The sequence below is a fragment of the Poromitra crassiceps genome (assembly GCF_964638095.1).
Source record: "Poromitra crassiceps genome assembly, chromosome: 28".
Lineage (NCBI taxonomy): Eukaryota > Metazoa > Chordata > Actinopteri > Beryciformes > Melamphaidae > Poromitra > Poromitra crassiceps.
The window spans coordinates 5,205,041-5,227,523 of record NC_139651.1 but is presented as its reverse complement, the minus strand read 5'-3'; the positions used below and the strand labels follow the sequence as shown (position 1 = coordinate 5,227,523).

The 22,483-nt window shown below is 45.3% G+C and overlaps 1 protein-coding gene across 1 annotated transcript in view; it reads left to right on the top strand.

Moving 5' to 3' along the window:
- The window catches only part of arnt2 (aryl-hydrocarbon receptor nuclear translocator 2), a 92,286-nt gene that overhangs the window by 27,036 nt on the left and 42,767 nt on the right, over window positions 1-22,483 (top strand). Inside the window, exons 6-8 of the mRNA XM_083662201.1 lie at window positions 12,053-12,155; window positions 18,167-18,232; window positions 18,729-18,814. Of these exons, the coding sequence (XP_083518327.1) occupies window positions 12,053-12,155; window positions 18,167-18,232; window positions 18,729-18,814 (255 nt within the window). The remainder of the gene's footprint in view (window positions 1-12,052; window positions 12,156-18,166; window positions 18,233-18,728; window positions 18,815-22,483) is intronic.

Here is a 22,483-nt window from a genome sequence, read left to right as displayed (position 1 = left end):
GAAAGTGACTCGGTCATGTTGTCATATTAATGCATTTCAAGAGATCGACGCGTCAAAATGAATAAAAAAACAGTGCGATGGAAGCAAACAGGGTGATACAAAATATATTAAAATCATGTCTCTGCTGAGTTGTGATTCCCTGGCTTGCATGGTTTCGCCTCGCTGAATGTTTAGTAAATTGATGAAGTAAGGGTTTAACACTCATACCCATTTTTAATACTAATAATAGTTGGTAAATGGTAAATGGAAATGCATTTATATTAGCCTGGTAAACCAGCCCGTTACGTGAACTCACATTTCATTTGGTTCTGCATGACGGTCTGGCCCCAACTCTTCACCCAGTCCTTAGCAGGGGCGGGAGCATGGGGCGGGCGTAGTTGCCTTGACAGACAACTCCTTCAGCCAATCAGGGTCGGATCCAGTCAAACCCAAATCCACTCGGGAGAATGGCAAAAACATATTTTCCGCCGAGAAACTCTGTGGTTGCGGCGATACTCCTGTACTTGTTTAATTGTTGTTATTGAGTCTATTTCTGCAATAACTGCACTTTATGGCTGTTTAGACTAGACAAACGCTGACATGACTCCTCGAGACGATCAGGCAAGGAGGCGGCCATTATTGTTTTGTTAGTGCAGTGCTAGTAGCGTTCCTGATTGGCCAACTTGCGCTGTCAATCACAGCGCAGTCGCTGATTGGCTCTTCTGCTAAACCCCCCCCCCCACTGGCTTTGGGGCCAGACCGTCACGCAGAACCAAATGAAATGTGAATTCACGTGACGGGCTGGTTTACCAGGTTACATTTAGATAGCACTTTTATGCAAAGTGATTTACAATGAGTAGGCACATTCACCCATTCACACAGGCATTCATACAACGATGGCGGCAAGCTACCACGTTAAGACGCGAGGTTCTGCTACAGCCATCGGGAGCAATGTGCCGTTCAGAATCTTGCCCAAGGACTATTCACGTCACGTGTAAACTATTCAATGGGGCCGGCATGTGCGATGAATTTGAGGGTCACCAAAACAGAAAAAGCTAATGCAGTCACAATCATCATCACACAAGTTGTTGACAGATGATTTCTTTTTCACAAAGTGGAAGGCCCCTGACTCCATGTCACCTGTGCTTTAGAACAGTGATGTCATTGCAGAGAGGTCAGAGGTCGTTTAGTCTTGGAAGGAATTCACTGTTTTAACCTCATTTTGAGGGTGTGTCCCATTAAATAATGACCCCGCCCTTTTGACGAGATCTCACGTGGCCACATCTTTTCTTCCTAGTATTTGCGTGATGTGGGGTTTTTGAAGCTTGAGAGATCGATGCTGATCTTTTTGATTGAAGCTGACAATCAAGCCGTGCCAATATAACACCTTTTGAATTTGACCATGGTTAGGCCAAAAATTCCAAGAGAGATTCCATGTATTTATTCACCCATTCAGCCAGAACTTTGTCCTCGGCAGGGTGGAGAAGCCTCTGAAGACCATCGTGGGAGAATAAACATCTCCATTGAAAAGCCAGATAGGGAAGCTTTCAAAGCAGGTTTTATTACTGCCACCACTGATGAGTACAAAATAAGAATTAAACATTCACTAGCTGTGGTCAGAGAGGAACCTGCATCATATTGGCAGTCTGATAATAGGTAAATCTTTGCCCGAAGCCGTCTCTGGCGCTCCTCTGTCAGTTATGGTATCAAACCTGCCGCGCCCCATATGAGATAAATCAGGGATAATGTAGGCTACAGCGAGCAGGTCATTATCGCAAAAAAACAACCCCAGACAGGGTGATGCAGGACCCCGACGCCAAGCAGAGGTTCTTGTACTGATTACATTGACCTGACTTCTTTTTGCAGATGGATATGACTGGTCCTCCAGAGTCTGCCAGAACAAAGTTCATAGCAACTGCCTGCTGTACAGAAATAACATATACGTAGAATGCCATGATTGACCAGTCAGAATTGAGCATTAAGCAAAGCCGTGTAATAAAGGGGGTTGTGATTGGCCAGAGCGTTTTCAGGTGTTCGGGTGGAAATCTATCTGAATGGGAGAGAGACCAGACACATGATGTGCCAGACCAAATAAAACATGAGCTGGCCGATTCGCCCGGCTCCCAGACTAACACACATGATAGTTAGTGGACTGTCCCCTTGTGTCCAGGCTCCCAGACTAACACATGATAGTTAGTGGACTGTCCCCTTGTGTCCAGGCTCCCAGACTAACACATGATAGTTAGTGGACTGTCCCCTTGTGTCCAGGCTCCCAGACTAACACATGATAGTTAGTGGACTGTCCCCTTGTGTCCAGGCTCCCAGTCTAACACACATGATAGTTAGTGGACTGTCCCCTTGTGTCCCGGCTCCCAGACTAACACACATGATAGTTAGTGGACTGTCCCCTTGTGTCCCGGCTCCCAGACTAACACACATGATAGTTAGTGGACTGTCCCCTTGTGTCCAGGCTCCCAGACTAACACATGATAGTTAGTGGACTGTCCCCTTGTGTCCAGGCTCCCAGACTAACACATGATAGTTAGTGGACTGTCCCCTTGTGTCCAGGCTCCCAGACTAACACATGATAGTTAGTGGACTGTCCCCTTGTGTCCAGGCTCCCAGACTAACACATGATAGTTAGTGGACTGTCCCCTTGTGTCGGGCCTGGGATGGATGCAGGGAAAGACAGATGAACTGGAAAGGAGTGAGGTGCACCGTGCAGCAACCATAACGGAGCCATCTCATCTCTCTGGTAGGGATGGGGCCGATCCGATCCAATATCGGTATCGGGTGCCGATATTGGCACTAATTCACGGATCGGATCGGAATCGTTTTTTTCCCCCCCCAATTCCAGCCTTGTAGGCTATATTTTCTTAATTTTGTCTGCTTTTTGCAAGGTATATGTAAAAAAAAATCTTTAATTGGCCAAATCTTTGCCTATACTGTATATTCAAGAAAAATATTGGTATCGGCATAATATTGGTATCGGCAGATATCCAAATTCAGGTATCGGAATCGGATCGGAGGTGAAAAAATGTGGATCGGTGCATCCCTAGTTTTCAGCAGCCTGTTGCACCAGCTGAACGTAAGTTCTGTCTTAAGTTAGGGTGTAAAGTCCACACTAACTGCTACGTTCAAACCAGAGCTGTATAATAGAAGAGTTCCGACATCTCCATTCACTCCAATGGACCAGTTTTTTTTCCAGGAAGTAGAAAGTGGAACTCTTCAGTAAAAAAAGCAGCACTAGTGTCGAGTTGCATCAAAATAGACAGTGTTGTACTTTGAAAGGGTTTTTCATCCCTTGAAATGAATCAAATTGTACATTATCGGCTTTGTTTTAGCATGCAAAAGTAGCGCGAGACCCATTCCTGGCTGTTCATTGGCTAATGATTCTTGCATTTTGGTCCTCCGCTGACGCCACTCTCTTACTAGAGGACACTAGTTCAAACTAGTTAGTTTGACACTAAAGTTGTGTCTTTGTTGAGTTGCACCACGGAGACGTAAGGTACATCTTAACTAGTAGACCCTAAACTTCATACTAACCAAAATAGTGTCGCAGAAAATGACGTGTACAGTATCTGTGACCAATCAGTGAAAAGCACAGTGGAAACGGTGTTTATTTACCGTTGTTTAAGTAAGTGGAGTGAAAACAGGACATGTTGCCCCCCGCAAATTAGTGCTTTCATATTTCATCAACACTAACCAAATGAGAACGTTATTGAGTAACGTTCGTTTAGGTCCATATTACTGTTAACGTTTATCTGTGAGCTCTTCATCAGTATTGTAGGCTAATTTACCACCATCCTGCCTCGCTAAATTGTTGCTGTTATTTTAATTTGTATGCAGTGCTGCAGCTTGTGGGAAACAAAAGCGTGAGTCATAAATATCAAAGGGTGTAATAATTTATCACGGAGAACACGTTATCGACGCAAAACAACGATGCGCCACGGTGCCAAGTTGCAATTCGTGCCAACTGCTATTTTACGGAGGACTTTACACCTAGTAAGACGTAGGTGTAAATTTTAAGTTCTAACTCATGCCTACGTTGTAACTATTTCACTTGGTGCAACCCAAATATTTTTAGTAGTGCGTAAACTCGGACTTAGTGAGACTTTACGTTCAAACTAGCTTACGTTTCAACTTACGCACAGCTGGTGCAACCCACTGCAGGTGTTCGGGTGGAAATCTATCTGAATGGGAGAGAGACCAGACGCATATACTGTATGTGCCAGAGCAAATGAAACATGAGTTGGCCGATTCGCCAGGCTCCCAGACTAACACATGATAGTTAGTGCCTTGTGTCGGGCCTGGGATGATGCAGGGAAAGACAGATGAACTGGAAAGGAGTGAGGAGGTGCACCGTGCAGCAGCCATAACGGAGCCATCTCATCTCTCTGCTGCTTCTCCTCCTCCTGCATCAGGAAGAACAATGGAAGAAGCAGGAAATATGCGGCAGCTAGATGAGCAGATGGAAAGGGCTGATATTTTGTTACTGCAAAGGGACAGACAGATGGATAGCAGTGTGCAGACGGGGAGGAATGAATGGACGCCGTCGGTGAGATAGAGGCACATTCTGGCTCCTGGCTCTGGCTTATGTCTGCTCATTGTGAAACGAACAGCAGGCGATGAATTTTCATGTCTCTCTGAAAGTCCAAATGCAGCAAAACGGTCTGTTTATCCTAAAGCTGTTCTCTGGCTTTCCTCTGCTTTTATTTGTGTCTGTGACCTGGCAGCAGAGCAGAAGGCCCTAGTTCACCCAAGAAATGAGATGAAATTGTCCTCATTTACATACCAACAACCCATCCAATTCACTTAAAGCCCCCAGCCTGTGCATGTTGTCATTTTTAAGAAGTCTCTCAGTCATATCCTGACCGCCACACTGTTTGCCAAATATCTTTTGACAAATTTTGTGCTCAAAGTTTTTTTTTTTAATTATCATCTTTTGCTGAAATGGAACGATGATTTATGACTCAATGGAAGGACTATAGTCGCATGTATGGCAATTAGATTCTGACAGAATGAGTGGGCGCCGCCATGCCGGGCATGTTATCTAGCTAGCTACTAGCAGCTGTTAGCTAGCTGCGTTAGCTAAGCCCACTGCCTGCTGCTGTAACAATGTTAATTGGGCCATTTCGAGTCACGCTCTTTCCAATAAACCCGTCAGCTTTGAAATCGCTTTTGAATTGTTGATGTCTCAGAAATATTGCAGCTTGCTTACGTTACGTTACGGAGGGGATACTGTTTGAGGCGTAACTTGTGCTGTAGTGCAGACAAAGACTATTGAAGGCGAGAGATGAAGCTGGTGCTTTTTTGACAGCGCTGCTGCCGTGATGTTGCAATGGAACAACCTTATTGGTTCTTATCAACTGTAAGTTCTTTGGTGCAGAATCAAGATGGCGTGCGGCTATACAGCAGGCGCTCATAAACGTAAGTTAGAATGTTTGAGATAGAACACCACAGGTAGAACAACTCACTGGACGGAGGTGGTTAAGTTGTTTTGGAGAACATTGACATGTAGCTGCACAAAAGAAAAGAAAAGAAAAAAGCTGCACTCACCATTTTCTTTTTTATAATGTTTTCCCCCTATTCTTCTCCCCAATTGTACTTGGCCAATTCCTCCTGTTGCACCTGGTAGGATCACACTATTCCCCCCAGTTCCCGTCCCCCCAAACAGGTGCCCGACTGACCAGAGGAGGCACTAGTGCAGCGGCCAGGAAACCGTACCCACTACAGGAAAATCCTTAAACAAAATCCTACTGATCATGCCATTCAGAAATGCATCAGCAACCATCCCATTCCATGAAATGAAATCTCATCATCGCCTAACCATTACACCACATTACATTACCCTTAATCCGGCTTCCCACCCCCAGACACGGCCAATTGTGCCTGTGTGGACGCCCGACCAAGGGGCGCAACACGGGAGCTCGAACCTGCGACCCTCGTGTTGGTAGGCAGGGAATCTACCGCTGCGCTACCCAAACGCCCCTAACTGTGTTTTCTGTCCGACGCTTTCTCAAACTGCGCAGGCCTTTGCTGTGTGGAAGTGAAATATCAGTGTTATTAATGTTTGTCTTCCTCCACTCTGCAGTTTTTCCCAAGTCATTTGGTGCCAGAGTACACTGGACCTGCAGAGCTCGTCCCGGGACAAAGAGAAACACACACTCACTCACACACACACACACACGCACACACACACACACACACACACACACACACACACACACACACACACACACACACACACACACACACACACACACACACACAAGTGAAGTAATGTGATTTCCCCTAATAACGCGGGTTCACACGGATGCACAATATTTGAGTTGGGATTGGTTTACTCAGAAAGATTTGCCACAGTAAGGTCCAGCCTGCACTGCAGTCATCTCCATATCAGATGGAAAACATTGTCAAATCTTTTCTGGTAGCTATTCTTTTGTTGTTTGCATGAATATTCTTTCAGAACCGTTTGCGGCAAACCCTTATTGTCAGAGTGTTTCGCTGAAAACAGAAGATGCTGAAATGTAGAGGCTGCTAGGGAAGCCCTATACATGACATGTTCACATTGTTTTGATATTTGCATCGCACACTGCATTTGTTCAGAGCAAAAAGTACAAAAACAAAAAAAAGGTTGATTGCAGATCTGTAGGTGGAAAAATCACATTTCAAACACCACGGTTGAATTACTGGGCCCTAGTTCCACCACCTGCATTGCATGCGTCTTGCATCATGGATGGGTGTCTGTGAAGAATTTAACTGGATTAGATTGAGCCCAACACTCAAAATGCATCTCTGCTATACAACACAATGCGATTGAATTTCCTCTTCTCTTGCCAAGAAGCAGCTTTTTACAATTGGCAATAAACACCTCGTCTTGCTCCTCGTTCCTCCTCCACCACCAGCATCCTGACAATCCATTTGGCAAGTAGATCACTTTCTAAGCTGCCTGACATCTGCTCGGTTGTCATTTGTTGGAAGAACATGCGTGCTGAATTCTCTTTCCGTTTAAGTAGGTGCTACGTGTTAATCTGAGACAACACATTACATTCACACTTTGTTATTAATGAGGCCAGCAGAGCATCTCTGACCGCCTCCGTAGGTGGTCTGGTTGATATGGGTTGCCTGGGTCTCCAGACCTCCCGAGTCCGCCCCCCCTCGAACCGGGTCGGCGGCTTCTGGTCTGGCACCGTGACACGCAACAGCTATTTCTCATGTTGAAAGAACTTTCGGTCCAATCGATGCAGAGGGCGGGGTTAATGATTAGCCAAGCAGTGCCGATAAACAGCATAGTGGGCGGGACTAATCATCAAGCTGTTGTCAAGTGCGCCGGACCAACGATTGCACCCACTAATAGATGAAATGGACGCTGGTATATGCAGGCTGTTCTAAATCAATTAAAGCCCCAATCAGTCACTTTTTCACCTTAATATAACAGCTTTTTAGTCATTGAAGATGGTAGAGTGACTTGTAACAGGGAGAATGTCACCTCTATTGCTCACACACCGCCCTCCAAAGGCCTCTCCTGGGACTAAGCAGTTTTGGTGCCTGCGTCCCAGAGGCAAGATGCACACGTGCGCTCTACAGCGGGAGCGTTGTGTTCATGAAAACAAGGAAGTAACTCGGTGCGGATTTGCTACGAAAATGACGTTTCACGTAACTATGGATGATTATTTCATCACGTGGTGAGTACCCCATGTCACAACATGTACATAGAGCATGTACATCTGGCGCTGTGTTTCGTTGACTTTGAACGGCGATATCGATACCGATACTATTGCAGCCAGAGGGCGCTGTTTCTCCAATAGCGAAACTTGGAAAAGTTGCTGAATGGGGCTTTAACAGTACAACTTAGTTTGAAATCCAAACAGCGCTCTGCTTTGGAGGCTTTTATTCAAAGGGGATTTTCTTTTCTTTTTTGCACTTTCACACTGGATTATTCAGGTGGATCCATTGTTGGTGTCTAGTGATTGGTTAGGGGGAAATGGAAACCCCGTTGGGGAATCTCCTTCACGGTAAGTGGTTACAGTGGAATCTCCTTCACGGTAAGTGGTTACAGTGGAATCTCCTTCACGGTAAGTGGTTACAGTGGAAACAATGTCAGACCAACGAAGGAAATCGAGTGTAACAAGTTGACAAGTCAGTGTGATATCAGCCTAGTGGTATAAGCTAACCTCTCCTCCTCCCAATCACAATAGTGGTGCTTGCCTCCTAGCTATAACAACCCTTTATATTTACAGATGGAAATAGGGCAAAGGTTAATTTAATACTATGGAGAATGGAAACGTAGACAATTTCAAAAATGCATAGTGACAGAGGCAGAGTAAGGTGGGCTGCCCCCTGTCATCCTGCATTTCGCAAATTTGCATATATATGTGCGTTCACAGCTAGTGCGAATCCATGCTTGTTTTTGGGACAAAGGGTGCTCTGATCTGATCCACATTTTTACAACACCATGTGTCTGTTCAACAGCCATGCTCAGAGACCGGGAAAACATCGGATTCATTCCATGATATAAATAACCTTCGTCAGTTCAGTCACGGCAACCTGAACCCTGTGTGTGTGTGTGTGTGTGTGTGTGTGTGTGTGTGTGTGTGTGTGTGTGTGTGTGTGTGTGTGTGTGTGTGTGTGTGTGTGTGTGTGTGTGTGTGTGTGTGTGTGTGTGTGTGTGTGTGTGTGTGTGTGTGTGTGTGTGTGTGTGTACATACACACGCTGCGCATATGTAGTCTGTTGTCAGAAGGCGATCCAAACCTGACGTCTTCGTCGACCGGAACGTGCCATTCTAAATTTGGACAGTCACAAAGGCTGTACATGTGACTGTGTGTGAGACTATGTGTGACATTGATTGTGCGTGTGCGTGTGTGTGTCTGTGTTCTGTGCTCTTTGGGGCAAATTTGACGGTGATGTCACTGGGTCTGTTTTGTGTTTATCATACATACCTCTAGTCCACGGTCATCCTCCGCCTCTTCTATGCATCTGCTTCACAGCACACGTCATCATGGCCGTGTGGCACGAGTGTGTGTCGAGCTCCAGTCACCTTTATGTTTGCAAGATGCGGAGAATTCCTTTCCCATCTGGAATGCCTCAGCCTCGGTTCTAATGATAATGATGGAGAGACTAATTGTACCAGGTTATAGTGATGGAGTAATGCTATGCAGCTCTCACGCAAAGCTTAATATTATTACCACACTCATTCTACATTCTACCAGGAAAAAATTTATAAAACAAACCACTTGGCCAATTCTTTTTGGGACTTCTCATCAAATTTGAGTTGAGTACGGTACATACTGTCATAGGGACAGGGGGTTTAGAGGGGTGTGTGTGTGTGTGGGGGGGGACGGGGGGGTAGTCAGCATTGGGCTTTAGATTAGATGAGGAAATCACAGCAGCAGAGAATTTTGGGAAGCAATTTTGTAAGTGAAAATAGCTGCGCACGCTCGATCGCTCGATTTCTTAGGGCCCTATTTTCATGACGAGACATTCGGCGATAACAAACGCCTCTGTGTGTGTTAAATGGGCTGAGGAAGAAGAGAGAGTCTCAAGCAGAAACACTCATTCAATTGAGCCGAAACAATTAGATTGTTTTTTTTCTTTCCCTCTGGACACTTAACGAGGATCAAGGAAATTAAATAATGAGCAAAGTGCCCTCCGGCCCGGCTTTTAAATGGTGAAAAATATGGAGACCTTTAAGTGATTTAAATATTTTCGAGATAACTTATTCTGAGACTTCAATCAAAATGTCACACAAGTCTAGAACAAAGATGCTGCTCCCGCTCGATTTTTTTTTAGGGCGGAGGCTCTGGAGACGATGCGCCATGGGGGTGCACTTTTTTGTGTGTGGTTGTGACCAAACTCATGTCAACAACTCATACCACGTCATCCACATCATCAGTGGGTATGACATCACTTGACGATTGTGCGGCATGACATGACATCACCAGTGCTTGTTGTGACATCATCCTTAATGTTGCTCAGTGTTTTCCAGACGATCACATTTGCAGTTTAGCAGTGATCTGATGCAGCAGGGAGTTTTGAACTGAGATAAGAGAAAGTCTTCTGTGACTTAGATTGGTTCCAAGTAGATTTAGGTAAAAGAGAGGATTTAATATAAATCGGCAAAAACAATAATGAATAATAATAATTAATACTAATGCTAATACTACTACTAGTAATAATAATATTAATATTAATAATTAATAGTGATTTAGAGGTTGATGCGGAGATGCAACCATCGCTTGCAACTCAGTTGTCCACATTAAGGTACACTACCAGTCCAAACATTCGACTGCTAGTATACAGCCTTCCCATTGACTTCATGGTTTTCTCTGAACTAGGGATGCACGGTGATATCACCACGCCATTGGTACATCGATAAAGGCTTTCAAATGAAATATTGGCATCAGTCCGAAACAAACATTTCTGCGGATATGACAGGCTCGGGGAGGGAGAGCATCATCCAATCCTGTTGAAGTAGGAGGAATCTTACCGTTTTGTTTGAAGGAAAATGTATAAATACAAATATGGCATGTTTTACAAAACCTAAGTTGAGTAGATTTAAGTTTAAGTTTTCTTACTTTGGCCAGTGAATGTGTACATTTTGAAAAGCATTGTATTTCAAGCATCTGCCAGTGGGCCTCCATGATAAGGGTAACGCATAATAATAATAATGTGTTAGTTCCTCTACAGCGACTACAGATGGAAATGAGCTCTCTCGCTAACTCATTTACATGGATGTGGAAAGTGACATGTTGATGAATGTGCATCGTCCCTGGTAAATAAATGACTAAATAAATACAGGAGAGACAAGATGTTGTATGAAATTAGGTGGGGGGGGGAATGCGCGCATGTATCTGCATCGGCCAAAAGATTTTTGAAAATATCGATATAAGCTAACGGCAAAAACATCCAATATCGTGTATCCCCATTCTGAACTTTTTTCACGATCCAAAATATGAAAAGGAAGCGCCAGAAGTGCTCAGCTTTCTGCTCCAGCCAGCCAGGATACAGTGAGAGAGAGGAGCAGACTGCTCTCACTGAGGGAGCTTCTCGCTCGGCTCCCGGGACTCTCTGTTGTATTGAACTGTTCTTTCCTCTGGCAGCGACGGCGATCAGCTGTCTCCTCACGCCTTCACAGGAATTCTTCTATTTTCCTTTGGTCCCCGTCTGGACGGCTATGATCATCATTTGCTTTTGGAAATGACTGAGCGCTTAGATCACTTGAGACCGATATATGGGGCCGATATTGGCCTTTTTCATTAGGAATCAGCCAGTCAGTGTTTTGAGGCAGTTTGATTGATTACATATTTATAATAGAATTGAACAAACCTACACTTGTTTATCTTTGTGCTTGACTTGTGTGACATTTTGATTGAAGTCTCTAAAATAAGTTATCTATAAAGCATTTCAATATCTTAAATTCAATTATTATAGTTGTCCATATTTTTTTCCAGCATGTAAAAACGGGGCCGGATTTATTTAATCATGATGTCATTCCCTTGATCGTCATGATCATGGTGTCCAGAGGGAAAGAAAAAACACTCTCGTTGTTCTCAGCGTTTTTAACCCGGCGCTGCCAGATGGATGGGTTTGCTTCACATTCTGTTTCACAAATGTGGCGGTATTGTGAACTTGTGAACTCACTACCGCCCCATCTGGCGGAGTCAGGTTATCAGTGTTTAGGGTTCAATTGGATTAGTGTTTCTGCTTGAGACGCTCTCTTCCTCCTCAGCCTATTTAGCACGTTTACGGCTGTTTGTGCTCCCTGAATGTCTGGTAATAAAAATAGGGCCCTAACAAATAACGGGTATATTTGTTGACATTTGGTGGATGGTGAAGCACTTGCCCGTCTCTGTCGGGTCTATTTGTGTTGTTGTTGTGTTTACTATTAGCCGTCAAAAACCACCCAAATAGAGTGAGAAGGGCGCATTTCTTTTTTTATTATTCATTGGTAACTTCAGCCCTCAACATTTCATTCCAACTCAGAATTGTAAACCTTTAAATTCCAATTTGTTTATATCCTGGCACTGCTTTTTATAATGTTAACTCGACTTGTTGCTTGTCTGTTAACAGGGCGAATCCTGGACCTCAAGACAGGAACAGTGAAGAAGGAGGGACAGCAGTCCTCCATGAGGATGTGCATGGGCTCCCGACGCTCCTTCATCTGCCGCATGAGGTGGGTTTTTCCTACCTGCTCTGTTATTTCTGTCATTGAAAATGTCTTCAATAAATTACATTGAGCTTGATGGAACTTGTGGACACCATCACAGAGGCCATTTACACCTGGCATTAACATGCGTTTTCTGCCATCAGATTGCAATCCGATTGTATTTTATCACTTGAAAGTACAGGTGTAAACACCCCCAAAACGCAATGAAGAAGGATTGCAATCTGATCGGCCAAACCACCTCCGGAGGTGGTCAGGGACGCATTATGACAACATTTAACACAAGTGTAAATGCAATGCGTCCTCTCAAAACGCATTCAGCAACTACCGGAAATACATAATCTTCGGAAGTCGGTGACGGCGCGCACACCTGTCCTGAACGCAATTCCCTGGCAGCACCGCACCGGTGTGTGCCCTCATCTCGGAGGTTTTGCCACGGCTGTAACCACCTGTGTTGCGTTCAGGTAACATCCTAAATTACAATATTATACAATTGAGAGCATAATTTCTCTTTTATATCAACACTTCTCCTTTGGAAAAGGAGTGGAAAATGAAAGGAAAATGAGGGAGAAAGGGTTCGAACCCTTTCCCGCTCATTTTCCTTTCATATAAAAGATAAATTATGCTCTCAATTGTATAACATTGTAATTTAGGATGTTACCTGAACGCAACACAGGTGGTTACAGCCAATGACATGCACGGAAAACGTATGTAGGCTATGTGTGTGTGTCACGGACCCAGTGTCTCCCAGCTCCATGGGAGAAGAACCTACAGAGAAAACTGCTATATCGACACGTCTGAAAAACTACCTCATGAGAGCGCAAAAGCTTTTTGCAATATTTGGGAGGTTTTTCGAAATTTACGTGTTTGCATTACCCGATTTTTATTACGATATTTAGTAATGGAAACACGGCTTACAGACAGGCCAAGGACAAGAACAAGAAAAGTGGCAGGGGCAGAGCAACGTGTCCTTTTTATAAAGATATAGATGCAGTGCTGCGTGATCGGCCATCGTTTTGTCCAGGTGAAGGGGACATTCACTGCGCATTTGAGCTTAACAATAACCTCTATTTCCCTGTGCATGTATGCAAACATGCATGCACACGTTCAGGGAGCGCGCGCGTGATGACGTTCGAGCTGGAGAGCAATCGGATTGCAATCTGTTCACCCAAAACGCATGTTAGTGCCAGGTGTAAATGGAATCAGGCTGAAGTGATAAAATACAATCTGATTGCAATCTGATGGCAGAAAACGCATGTTAATGCCAGGTGTAAATGGCCTCAGAGTCGAGCAGAAATGAGAAATTACTTTGTAACTATTTTAGAGCACATCCCTGGTAATAGAGTGCAGTGCATTTAACAATGTATGCCAAAAGATTCACAAAAATCTAATTTTGTTGATTTTTCACATGAAAATTCAATCATGTTGTCTTCATAACCAGTGGGCACAAACATGTACCGTCTCACTCCCAGGATGAAATAATCATCTCCCTCGTCTCTGCCACCGGTAGCTCGAGGGGTACGCCTCCCTTGCTCTGGTAACGTTAGGCTAACGTTAGTGTTAGGCTAACATTAGCGTTAGGCTAACATTAGCGAGCGAGACTAGCATCCAACTCTGATGCTAGTGACGCACCCACTTTCCAACGATTCAATCAACTCCCCAAACGTTAGTCCCGCCTCTCTAGCGGCCTGCTGTCCAATCAAATTCCTCACAGACTCTGGCCCCGCCTGCAATCAACGTGTCACTCGGAAATAGGTCAACGATGAGGAAGTTAATGCTCTGCAAAAACCATTTCAACTCAACTTTAATACACTCTAAAAAAACATTTTTAATAGCGTTGTTGTTGTTGTTGTTGTTGTTGTTGTTGTTATTAATTATTAGCAATGTGACAATGATGCCAAATAGACACAAATAATAATTGAGGAAGTTAAATTTAGGTTAAAAATGATATGAGGTCACCTTGAGGTCCGATGCGTGTGAGTAGAAGCTGATCCAGCCTTCCTTACCAGCTGTAAAAATACACATAAAATAAAGACACTCGTAAGTCCAACTTGATTCTGAAACGCAAACATGCAAACTAGCTGAAATGGCAAACAGTAGGGGTCTATGTAACGAGACAGCCGCCTCCATAAAGTGTCAACTATTGCAGATTTACAAAGACATAAATGGCAGTTTGGTTTCTCATGCCGTTTACACTGCTGTTGATCAACTCGTGCCTGCAGAGAGTGCGTTCAAGTGTCTTGCTGAGCTGTCTCTAATTAACCACACACAGATGCTCCTAGAGTAATGTTTCACACGTGATTTATTGCAATGTTTAGGTGATTATTCCACCATTAATCATCATATTCAGGGAAGTTTGCGTTGGCTATGAGACGCATACTATTCTTTCCACTTACTTCCCTACTTACTGTAGGGCAGAGCTACAATGTTAGGAAGTGGTTGCGATATTGATAAAATAAAATTCACACAGCAGGTGTCTTGACAGTTGAGCTGTGGGTGTTTGTGTATCTGTTTGCTTTGTCTGGTTGCTCATCATCATTTGTCTGTGTGAAACAGATGCAGTGACCTAACATACAGTACGTCTCCACTCTTTTAAGTCAGGCAAGGCAAGTTCATTTGTGTAGAACATTTCATACACAGAGGCCATTCAAAGTGCTTTCCATAAAACATAACAGAAAAGAGCAAACAGAAAGGCCCTTGCGGGTCTCTTGCCTCTACTTTGCACATTTCTTTTCTTGTTTATCTTGATAACTATCAGTATTTCTGTATGTTTTAATATGTGCTAAATAAATAAATTAAAATAAATTAAAAAAGATTACAAAAAGACAAGGTTTGTGTCAAAGAACAAGCAAGATGCATCTATTTATTCAATTGGGTATGTGGACTGCCAATCAGATTAGCCCAAACACAAGACAAGCACAAGGGCAGCCAATGAGACTGTGACAATGATGTCTCACAGAAACGATCACAACAGAGACAGAAAAGCTTCTTTGAGGGAGCAGTTCAGCCAAACACTGAATGTTGCTCGCGAGTGTTGTGCTTTTATCGCTGTGCGCGTTGTAAGCTTGGTGTTAGCTGTCAACAGTCAGCTGTTAATTAGTCAGCTGTGTGGAGTTAACGTCATGAAAACGGCGCTTTTTTTTAACGAGGCGCCGGGACGAATTGCTCCCCCAGCGCCCCGCTAGCGCTTTTCTGCCGGTAAAAAAGCTATGTGGGACACACGCCCTAATGGGTAACTTCACACATTGGCAGCCCAAACTGGCACTGAGAGGTGACTATTTGAATCTTTGGATGCCAGCAAAACTTAAGTGTCTTCTTCCGAGTGCCTGAGGGGAGTGGAGGTGGCGAAGAGGGTTCAGTCATTAGGCAGTGAGTCCAGCTTTCTTTGGACCGAGCGCTCACACTCGCTGCTGTTTTAGAATATCCCTTTTTTGAGTTTTGATTTCCTGTGTGGAGAGGATTTCCTGCCAGTTTTCCATACTGGCACCAGAATTCAATTTGGGTCAAATGGGGCAAATCTGTGGCATCTCAATTTGGGGGGATAGGATGTTTCTCTCTGTTGCAGCCCAGCTGTGTGGTTTAGTCTGGTAAGATGGGCTGTATTATTAATAGCGATCGTGTCTCGTCGCAGCTCTAAGCGAACCTGATGCAGTCTGTCAACATGGTGATGGTGTTCTAGCAGCAGTATTGTGCAAAGCTCTCTTCTGGAACACAAGCTTTTGAGCCTCCACATCTGTGACAATGTGCAACACATCAGACACCCTTAAACCATCAGCCGATAATGCAGTATATATGACTCATACCTGCTTTTCAACTTTGAGATGTTCGTGCACCCATAACCTATTTCACACCACATGAACTTGAAGCTGCCCTACGCGTTTTCACCCTGACGCCATGACTTGAACATTTCCGCTCTCTCTCCAGCGTTTTATTGGTTGAATGACTGATGTTTCCATACTTCATAGATAATTATAGTCGCTATGCCTCATGTCTGAATATATTAAGCTATATTACGATAATTGTTGCCGTATGTGGGAGTTCGCTCCCCTGCGCATTCATTGCTCCATATCCACTCTTTGGGCCGTGACCCTTGCAAACTCTTGTCTCTCTGCAAACCCTTGTCTCGTCTCTGCAAACTGTCTCTCTCGCAAAATGAGACTTTGTTATCTTTGTTGTCTCTGTCTTTCTTATGTTTCAGGATGTTACCAATTTGACAATGTCATCCCCCACATTCCTCGTTGACCGCAAAACTCCGTAGAAAGCGCTTTGATAGTGAGACTGTTTTGAACGGTCGGCAAGAGCTTGTGTTCAACTTGAACAAAATAACATCCATTTCCCAGTGTTGTGTTTTCCTCCCCAGACAATCTGGCATTCTTAATGCTGTGTAAGCATCATCATCAGGGGGCTTGTTTTGTCTGGATCCCTAACACACACTAGTTGCATGATAACCAGAGTGTGTTATTATGTTCTTAGGAATTTGTAGGACCGGTATGTTCTTGTGTTCTTTTTTCTATTTGAGGGCTCTGTCAAATCAAAGCAGCATGCTGGTGGGACTGTCTGAAAGAGCCTGCTAGCTAGCCAGCGGTGAAACACAACTGTGACACATTCATCAACGTAGCAGCTAATAGCTACAGGCCGTCTCATGTAATGCTCAACCTCTGTCCGTTGACCCCACATGACCTTTGGTAGAAAAACAACAACTGTATTGTGTTGCTCATTGCCTTCCAGTGTTGGGCAAGTTACTTTTCAAAATGTAATATACTACATATTACTAGTTACATTCATTATAAAGTAACATGGTACTTTACAATATTACTGTCTGTGTAGAGTAACTCGTTACTTATTACAGTACTTTTGCATTACTTTCACCAAAATAACAGCAGTAGCAGAATGACATCGCCGCCCGGCCGGAACCATCCCGAAAAATAATTTCAACCGTCTGGAAGTCAGTGTAAACAATCCAAAATTCTAAATGTTGTCCTTTTCCTTTGTTATTGTCATCTGTATAACCAGCTCAGTGGCCTTGTGGTCTGAGTGTCCGCCCTGAGACTGGGAGGTCGTGAGTTCGATCCCCGGCCGAGTCATACCAAAGACTATAGAAATGGGACCCATTTGCCTCCCTGCTTGGCACTCAGCATCAAAGGGTTGGAATTGGGGGGTTAAATCACCATGTGATCCCCGAGCGCGGCGCACGCTGCTGCTCACCACTCCCCCAGGGGATGGGTCAAATGCGGAGAACAAATTTCACACATTGTGGGACCTTTACTTTACTATAGTGGTTATTTGCATAAAAACACAGTTTGATTAGGAAATGATTGTATCCTTATTTAAATATGTGCTTTGATTAAAAAGAATAACTCAATTTGTAACTCGTGTTACTTGACAAAGTAACTGGTATAATATTACTGAAATCCCATTGGTAATAAGTTATATTACTGAGTTACTGCAAAAAAAAAAAAAAATATTACATGTAATATGTTACTTTTGTAACGCGTTACCCCCAAATACTACTTTTTTGGGCCCGACACAGGAGACACAGGAGTTTGTTGGTGTGTCAGGGCCTTTACACAGCAGTTGTACATTTGCCTATAGAGACACTGCAGAACGCGTCATCATTCAGAAACCACGCCCAACACGGGGGAAAACACAAAGGACCAACTATCGTGCCGACTTCTAGCAAAACAAACCGTGGCTAACCGGGCGAACAAAGGAACTCTCGTCAGATACAGATAGTTTGACAGATATCTAGCAGGAACTGGCTAGTGTCAAATAATGAGACGTGCTATCTCCTGTGATGGGTGTGGCCTATTTCATTCAGTGTCTCTATGGACATTGGGTTGTGATCTTAAATGACCTTTCACACCTGTCTGATACAAACCTTGAGTTTCTTAAGTCGTCTTTTGAAGAAATGGAAAAAAAAGTAGGATGAGGATCTTGTAACTAGCCGCTCCTATGTAAACCGGATCATTCTGGATTACTAATGGATGCTGTCTTCTGTGTGTGTGTGTGTGTGTGTCCAGGTGTGGCAGTGCTCCTCTGGATCACATCTCCCTAAACCGTCTGTCCAACATGAGGAAGAGATACAGGTGAAGCTACAGAAACGTCTCATTTCAACATGTTTGTCTTCCATCATCTCCTTCTTCCTTCTCTCCTCTCTCTTTCAGACAGTCTCTCTATCTGTCCCTCTGTCTCTCCTTCCTTCTCTCCCCTCTCTTTCAGTCTCTCTATCTGTCCCTCGGTCTTCCTGCTCGTGACATCTCCCCCTCTGTTCCTCTTGCCTTTGCCCTCTCCAGCATCCCTAAATCTTAAGCAGTAACACCCCGCCGTCCTGTGTGTCTTCTCTGAAAACAACTCGGTTGAAATATGGCTGTTGTGTTTCTCTGTGGGAGAAAAAGGATTGTTGACATCCCAGTGGCTTCCACAGCTGTGTCTCGGCACCAACCTCTGTGTGCGTGTGTGTGTGTGTGTGTGTGTGTGTGTGTGTGTGTGTGTGTGTGCATGTGTGTGATGTGTGCGTGCGCGTGTGTGTGTGTGATGTGTGATGTGTGTGTGTGTGATGTGTGATGTGTGTTCCATTGACAGGAATGGCCTTGGACCCTCAAAGGAAGGAGAGGCTCAGTACTCTGTGGTGCACTGCACCGGCTACATCAAAGCCTGGCCCCCCGCAGGTAAGCACTGAAAACACACACACACTTACAACTAACCCCCCCCCCCACACACACACACACATACACAAGTAACCACCCCGCCCCCGCCCCACACAAGGCCATATGCTAACCGAGCGTAGCCTAGCCTAACCTAAAGCAGCTGTGGTCCCTAGAAGGTTCTGAATCAGGTTCTTTGATCACAGCTATAGGACGGACTGCATGGGTCTGTTGTCCCATCCACGTCTCAGATCAGCCCAGTGGAAGGCTTCATGCTCATACGGTCCAGTGTGTATCTCTGAGGTGCTGCAGCCAACGTTCAGCTACCATCACCAATTTCTGTAGGGGGGGTTAGGAGGGCAAACACAGAAAGCAGCAATAGGGTTGTTTCTATTCCGGACTCACTAAAAACACACCATTTCAGAGGTGGTTGGGTTTTAGGCATGGGGGTCACTGAGGTTATGGTTAGGTTATGGTCCAGGCTGTCATAAAAAGTCATGAAGAAGTGAGGAGAGGAGCCGATGTGAGCTGACGAGGATGCCCATCAGGCACACCAAGGCATGAAGCGGTTTTGTAGGCCCATATTTTTTTTTTATATCTGATATTTACTTTCATTGAGTTTTGACCACCAGTGATACCTAAGAAGTAGAGAATTAAATGCATACATGTGGGGGATCGGATTCATTCAAATTAAGCGATTAGAACTACAACAAGAGTCGACATTTATGGAATCGGTCCAGCTGCATCACATGGATCATATCAAGTGGTGGATGACATTGACAATGATGATGGTTGAAATCTGATCTTAAATAAAAATGACAATATCAGCCTCATATATCAGTCTAAACCTAGTTCACAGCAACCCCGAGGCACACCAGTTCAGAGAGCAGACACAGTCTACGTTAGCAGCCCTGAGGAACACCAGTTCAGAGAGCAGTAAGGTCTATGTTAGCAGCACTGAGGCACACCAGTTCAGAGAGCAGACGTGTGGGTGCGGGGGGAGGGGAGGGGTGGTTACTTGTAAGTGTGTGTGTGTGTGTGGGGGGGGGGGTTAGTTGTAAGTGTGTGTTTTTTTTCAGTGTTTACGTGCGGGGGGCCAGGCTTTGAGAGCAGACGTTACGTTAGCAGCCCTGAGGCACAGCAGTTCAGACAGCAGACACGGTCTACGTTAGCAGCCCTGAGGCACACCAGTTCAGAGAGCAGACACGGTCTACGTTAGCAGCCCTGAGGCACACCAGTTCAGAGAGCAGACACGGTCTACGTTAGCAGCCCTGAGGCACACCAGTTCAGAGAGCAGACACGGTCTACGTTAGCAGCCCTGAGGCACACCAGTTCAGAGAGCAGACAAGGTCTACGTTAGCAGCCCTGAGGCACACCAGTTCAGAGAGCAGACACGGTCTACGTTAGCAGCCCTGAGGCACACCAGTTCAGAGAGCAGACACGGTCTACGTTAGCAGCCCTGAGGCACACCAGTTCAGAGAGCAGACAAGGTCTACGTTAGCAGCCCTGAGGCACACCAGTTCAGAGAGCAGACACGGTCTACGTTAGCAGCCCTGAGGCACACCAGTTCAGAGAGCAGACAAGGTCTACGTTAGCAGCCCTGAGGCACACCAGTTCAGAGAGCAGACAAAGGTCTACGTTAGCAGCCCTGAGGCACACCAGTTCAGAGAGCAGACAAGGTCTACGTTAGCAGCCCTGAGGCACACCAGTTCAGAGAGCAGACAAAGGTCTACGTTAGCAGCCCTGAGGCACACCAGTTCAGAGAGCAGACAAAGGTCTACGTTAGCAGCCCTGAGGCACACCAGTTCAGAGAGCAGACAAGGTCTACGTTAGCAGCCCTGAGGAACACCAGTTCAGACAGCAGACACGGTCTACGTTAGCAGCCCTGAGGCACACCAGTTCAGAGAGCAGACGAGGTCTACGTTAGCAGCCCTGAGGCACACCAGTTCAGAGAGCAGACGAGGTCTACGTTAGCAGCCCTGAGGTGCACCAGTTCAGAGAGCAGACACGGTCTACGTTAGCAGCCCTGAGGAACACCAGTTCAGAGAGCAGACACGATCTACGTTAGCAGCCCTGAGGCACACCAGTTCAGAGAGCAGACACGGTCTACGTTAGCAGCCCTGAGGCACACCAGTTCAGACAGCAGACAAGGTCTACGTTAGCAGCCCTGAGGCACACCAGTTCAGAGAGCAGACACGGTCTACGTTAGCAGCCCTGAGGGACACCAGTTCAGAGAGCAGACACGGTCTACGTTAGCAGCCCTGAGGGACACCAGTTCAGAGAGCAGACAAGGCCTCAGATGCACTCACACAGTGTTTACAGCGATCGGTATGCGCCCCTCTTCTTGTGGAATTCCCATCAGTTTCTAACCAGTAGGTGTCTAGTTGGGTGATGCGGGGAATTGGGGCTTATGGGATTGAACAACATCACATAAATTAAATCCAGGCCATAGTGCTTTGAGGTCACACTGGAGCATTTCCAGGTATAACACAAACAGACACACGCACCACCATATGTGTGTCAAAATCACTGACACATGCTTCACTTCCTGAGCCTAAAAATACTCCTCTGGAATGTCCTGGACAGAATAGGGCTCTGGCAAACGGTCACAAGACAAGGCGGACACACACACGCTCATAAACGGCATATGGATAACTACAACAGACACACACACACACACACACACACACAAGCTGAAAAACACAGATACGTTGCATACAGTATGTTACACCCATGCAGCCGCTCCTCAGACCATCTGGTCACTGACTTGGTGTTAAAAGAGAGGAATGTAACCACGAAGGAGAATTTTGGTTTCATCTTATTTTTCGTGTGGAGCTCAGCTCATCTGGTCCTTATTGCCTTTATGATAGGTACAGCATGGACAAACAATGCAGCCACAAACATACAGTATTGTGAAATTTGTCCTCCTCGCATTCCCCCCCCCTCATCCTGGCTCGTTCTCCTCCATGGTTCAGACCAGGAGCGGTGGGCAGCTGCAGTGAAGCTGCTGCCCGGGGACCAACTTCTCCCAACCGCCGCTGGTCAGACGATGATCTTCTACATGTTTTTAGTGGGGGTCCATATTGATGTTAGCTGGAGGAAACCCCAGGGGAGCATGGGAAGAACATGCAAACATCCAAAGGCCCTTTTCACGAGATAGCCCACCTGGGCGGTAGATACGGAAGGTACGGGGATACATACATACATACATACAGTACCCCCAGTGCCAACAGCGTCCCAGACGAGAATCGAACCAGGACCTTCTTGCTGTGAGGTGAGCGTGTGTGAGGCGAGAATGTTACCACTGCGCCACCGTGCCCTCTAGAGCGCCTCAGCGTCTAGCATCGTTAGGGGGGAGGAAAAGAAGTGACGCCAATTAGAAAGAAAATTCAGCACAATGAAATGCCACCCTGGCCTTTAACTCATTGAATGCCATGGACGTCCTTCGACGTCCAATTAAATAGTGACGTAGAATGCCACGGACGTCCTTCGACGTCCAATGCGTTTTTTGACGGTGGGACGTCGATCAAAGCCTTCCGCAGCTCCTGTACAACTATAGTAGCTATTGGAGGTGTATAACCTATTTTACGGACTCATTAGGTGGCGACAGTGCTTGCTCGGTGCAGTCCAGATTAGAGACAGGTCCGAGAAACAGCCTAAAAGCCGTGGATCAAAGACAAACCGATGCATGCT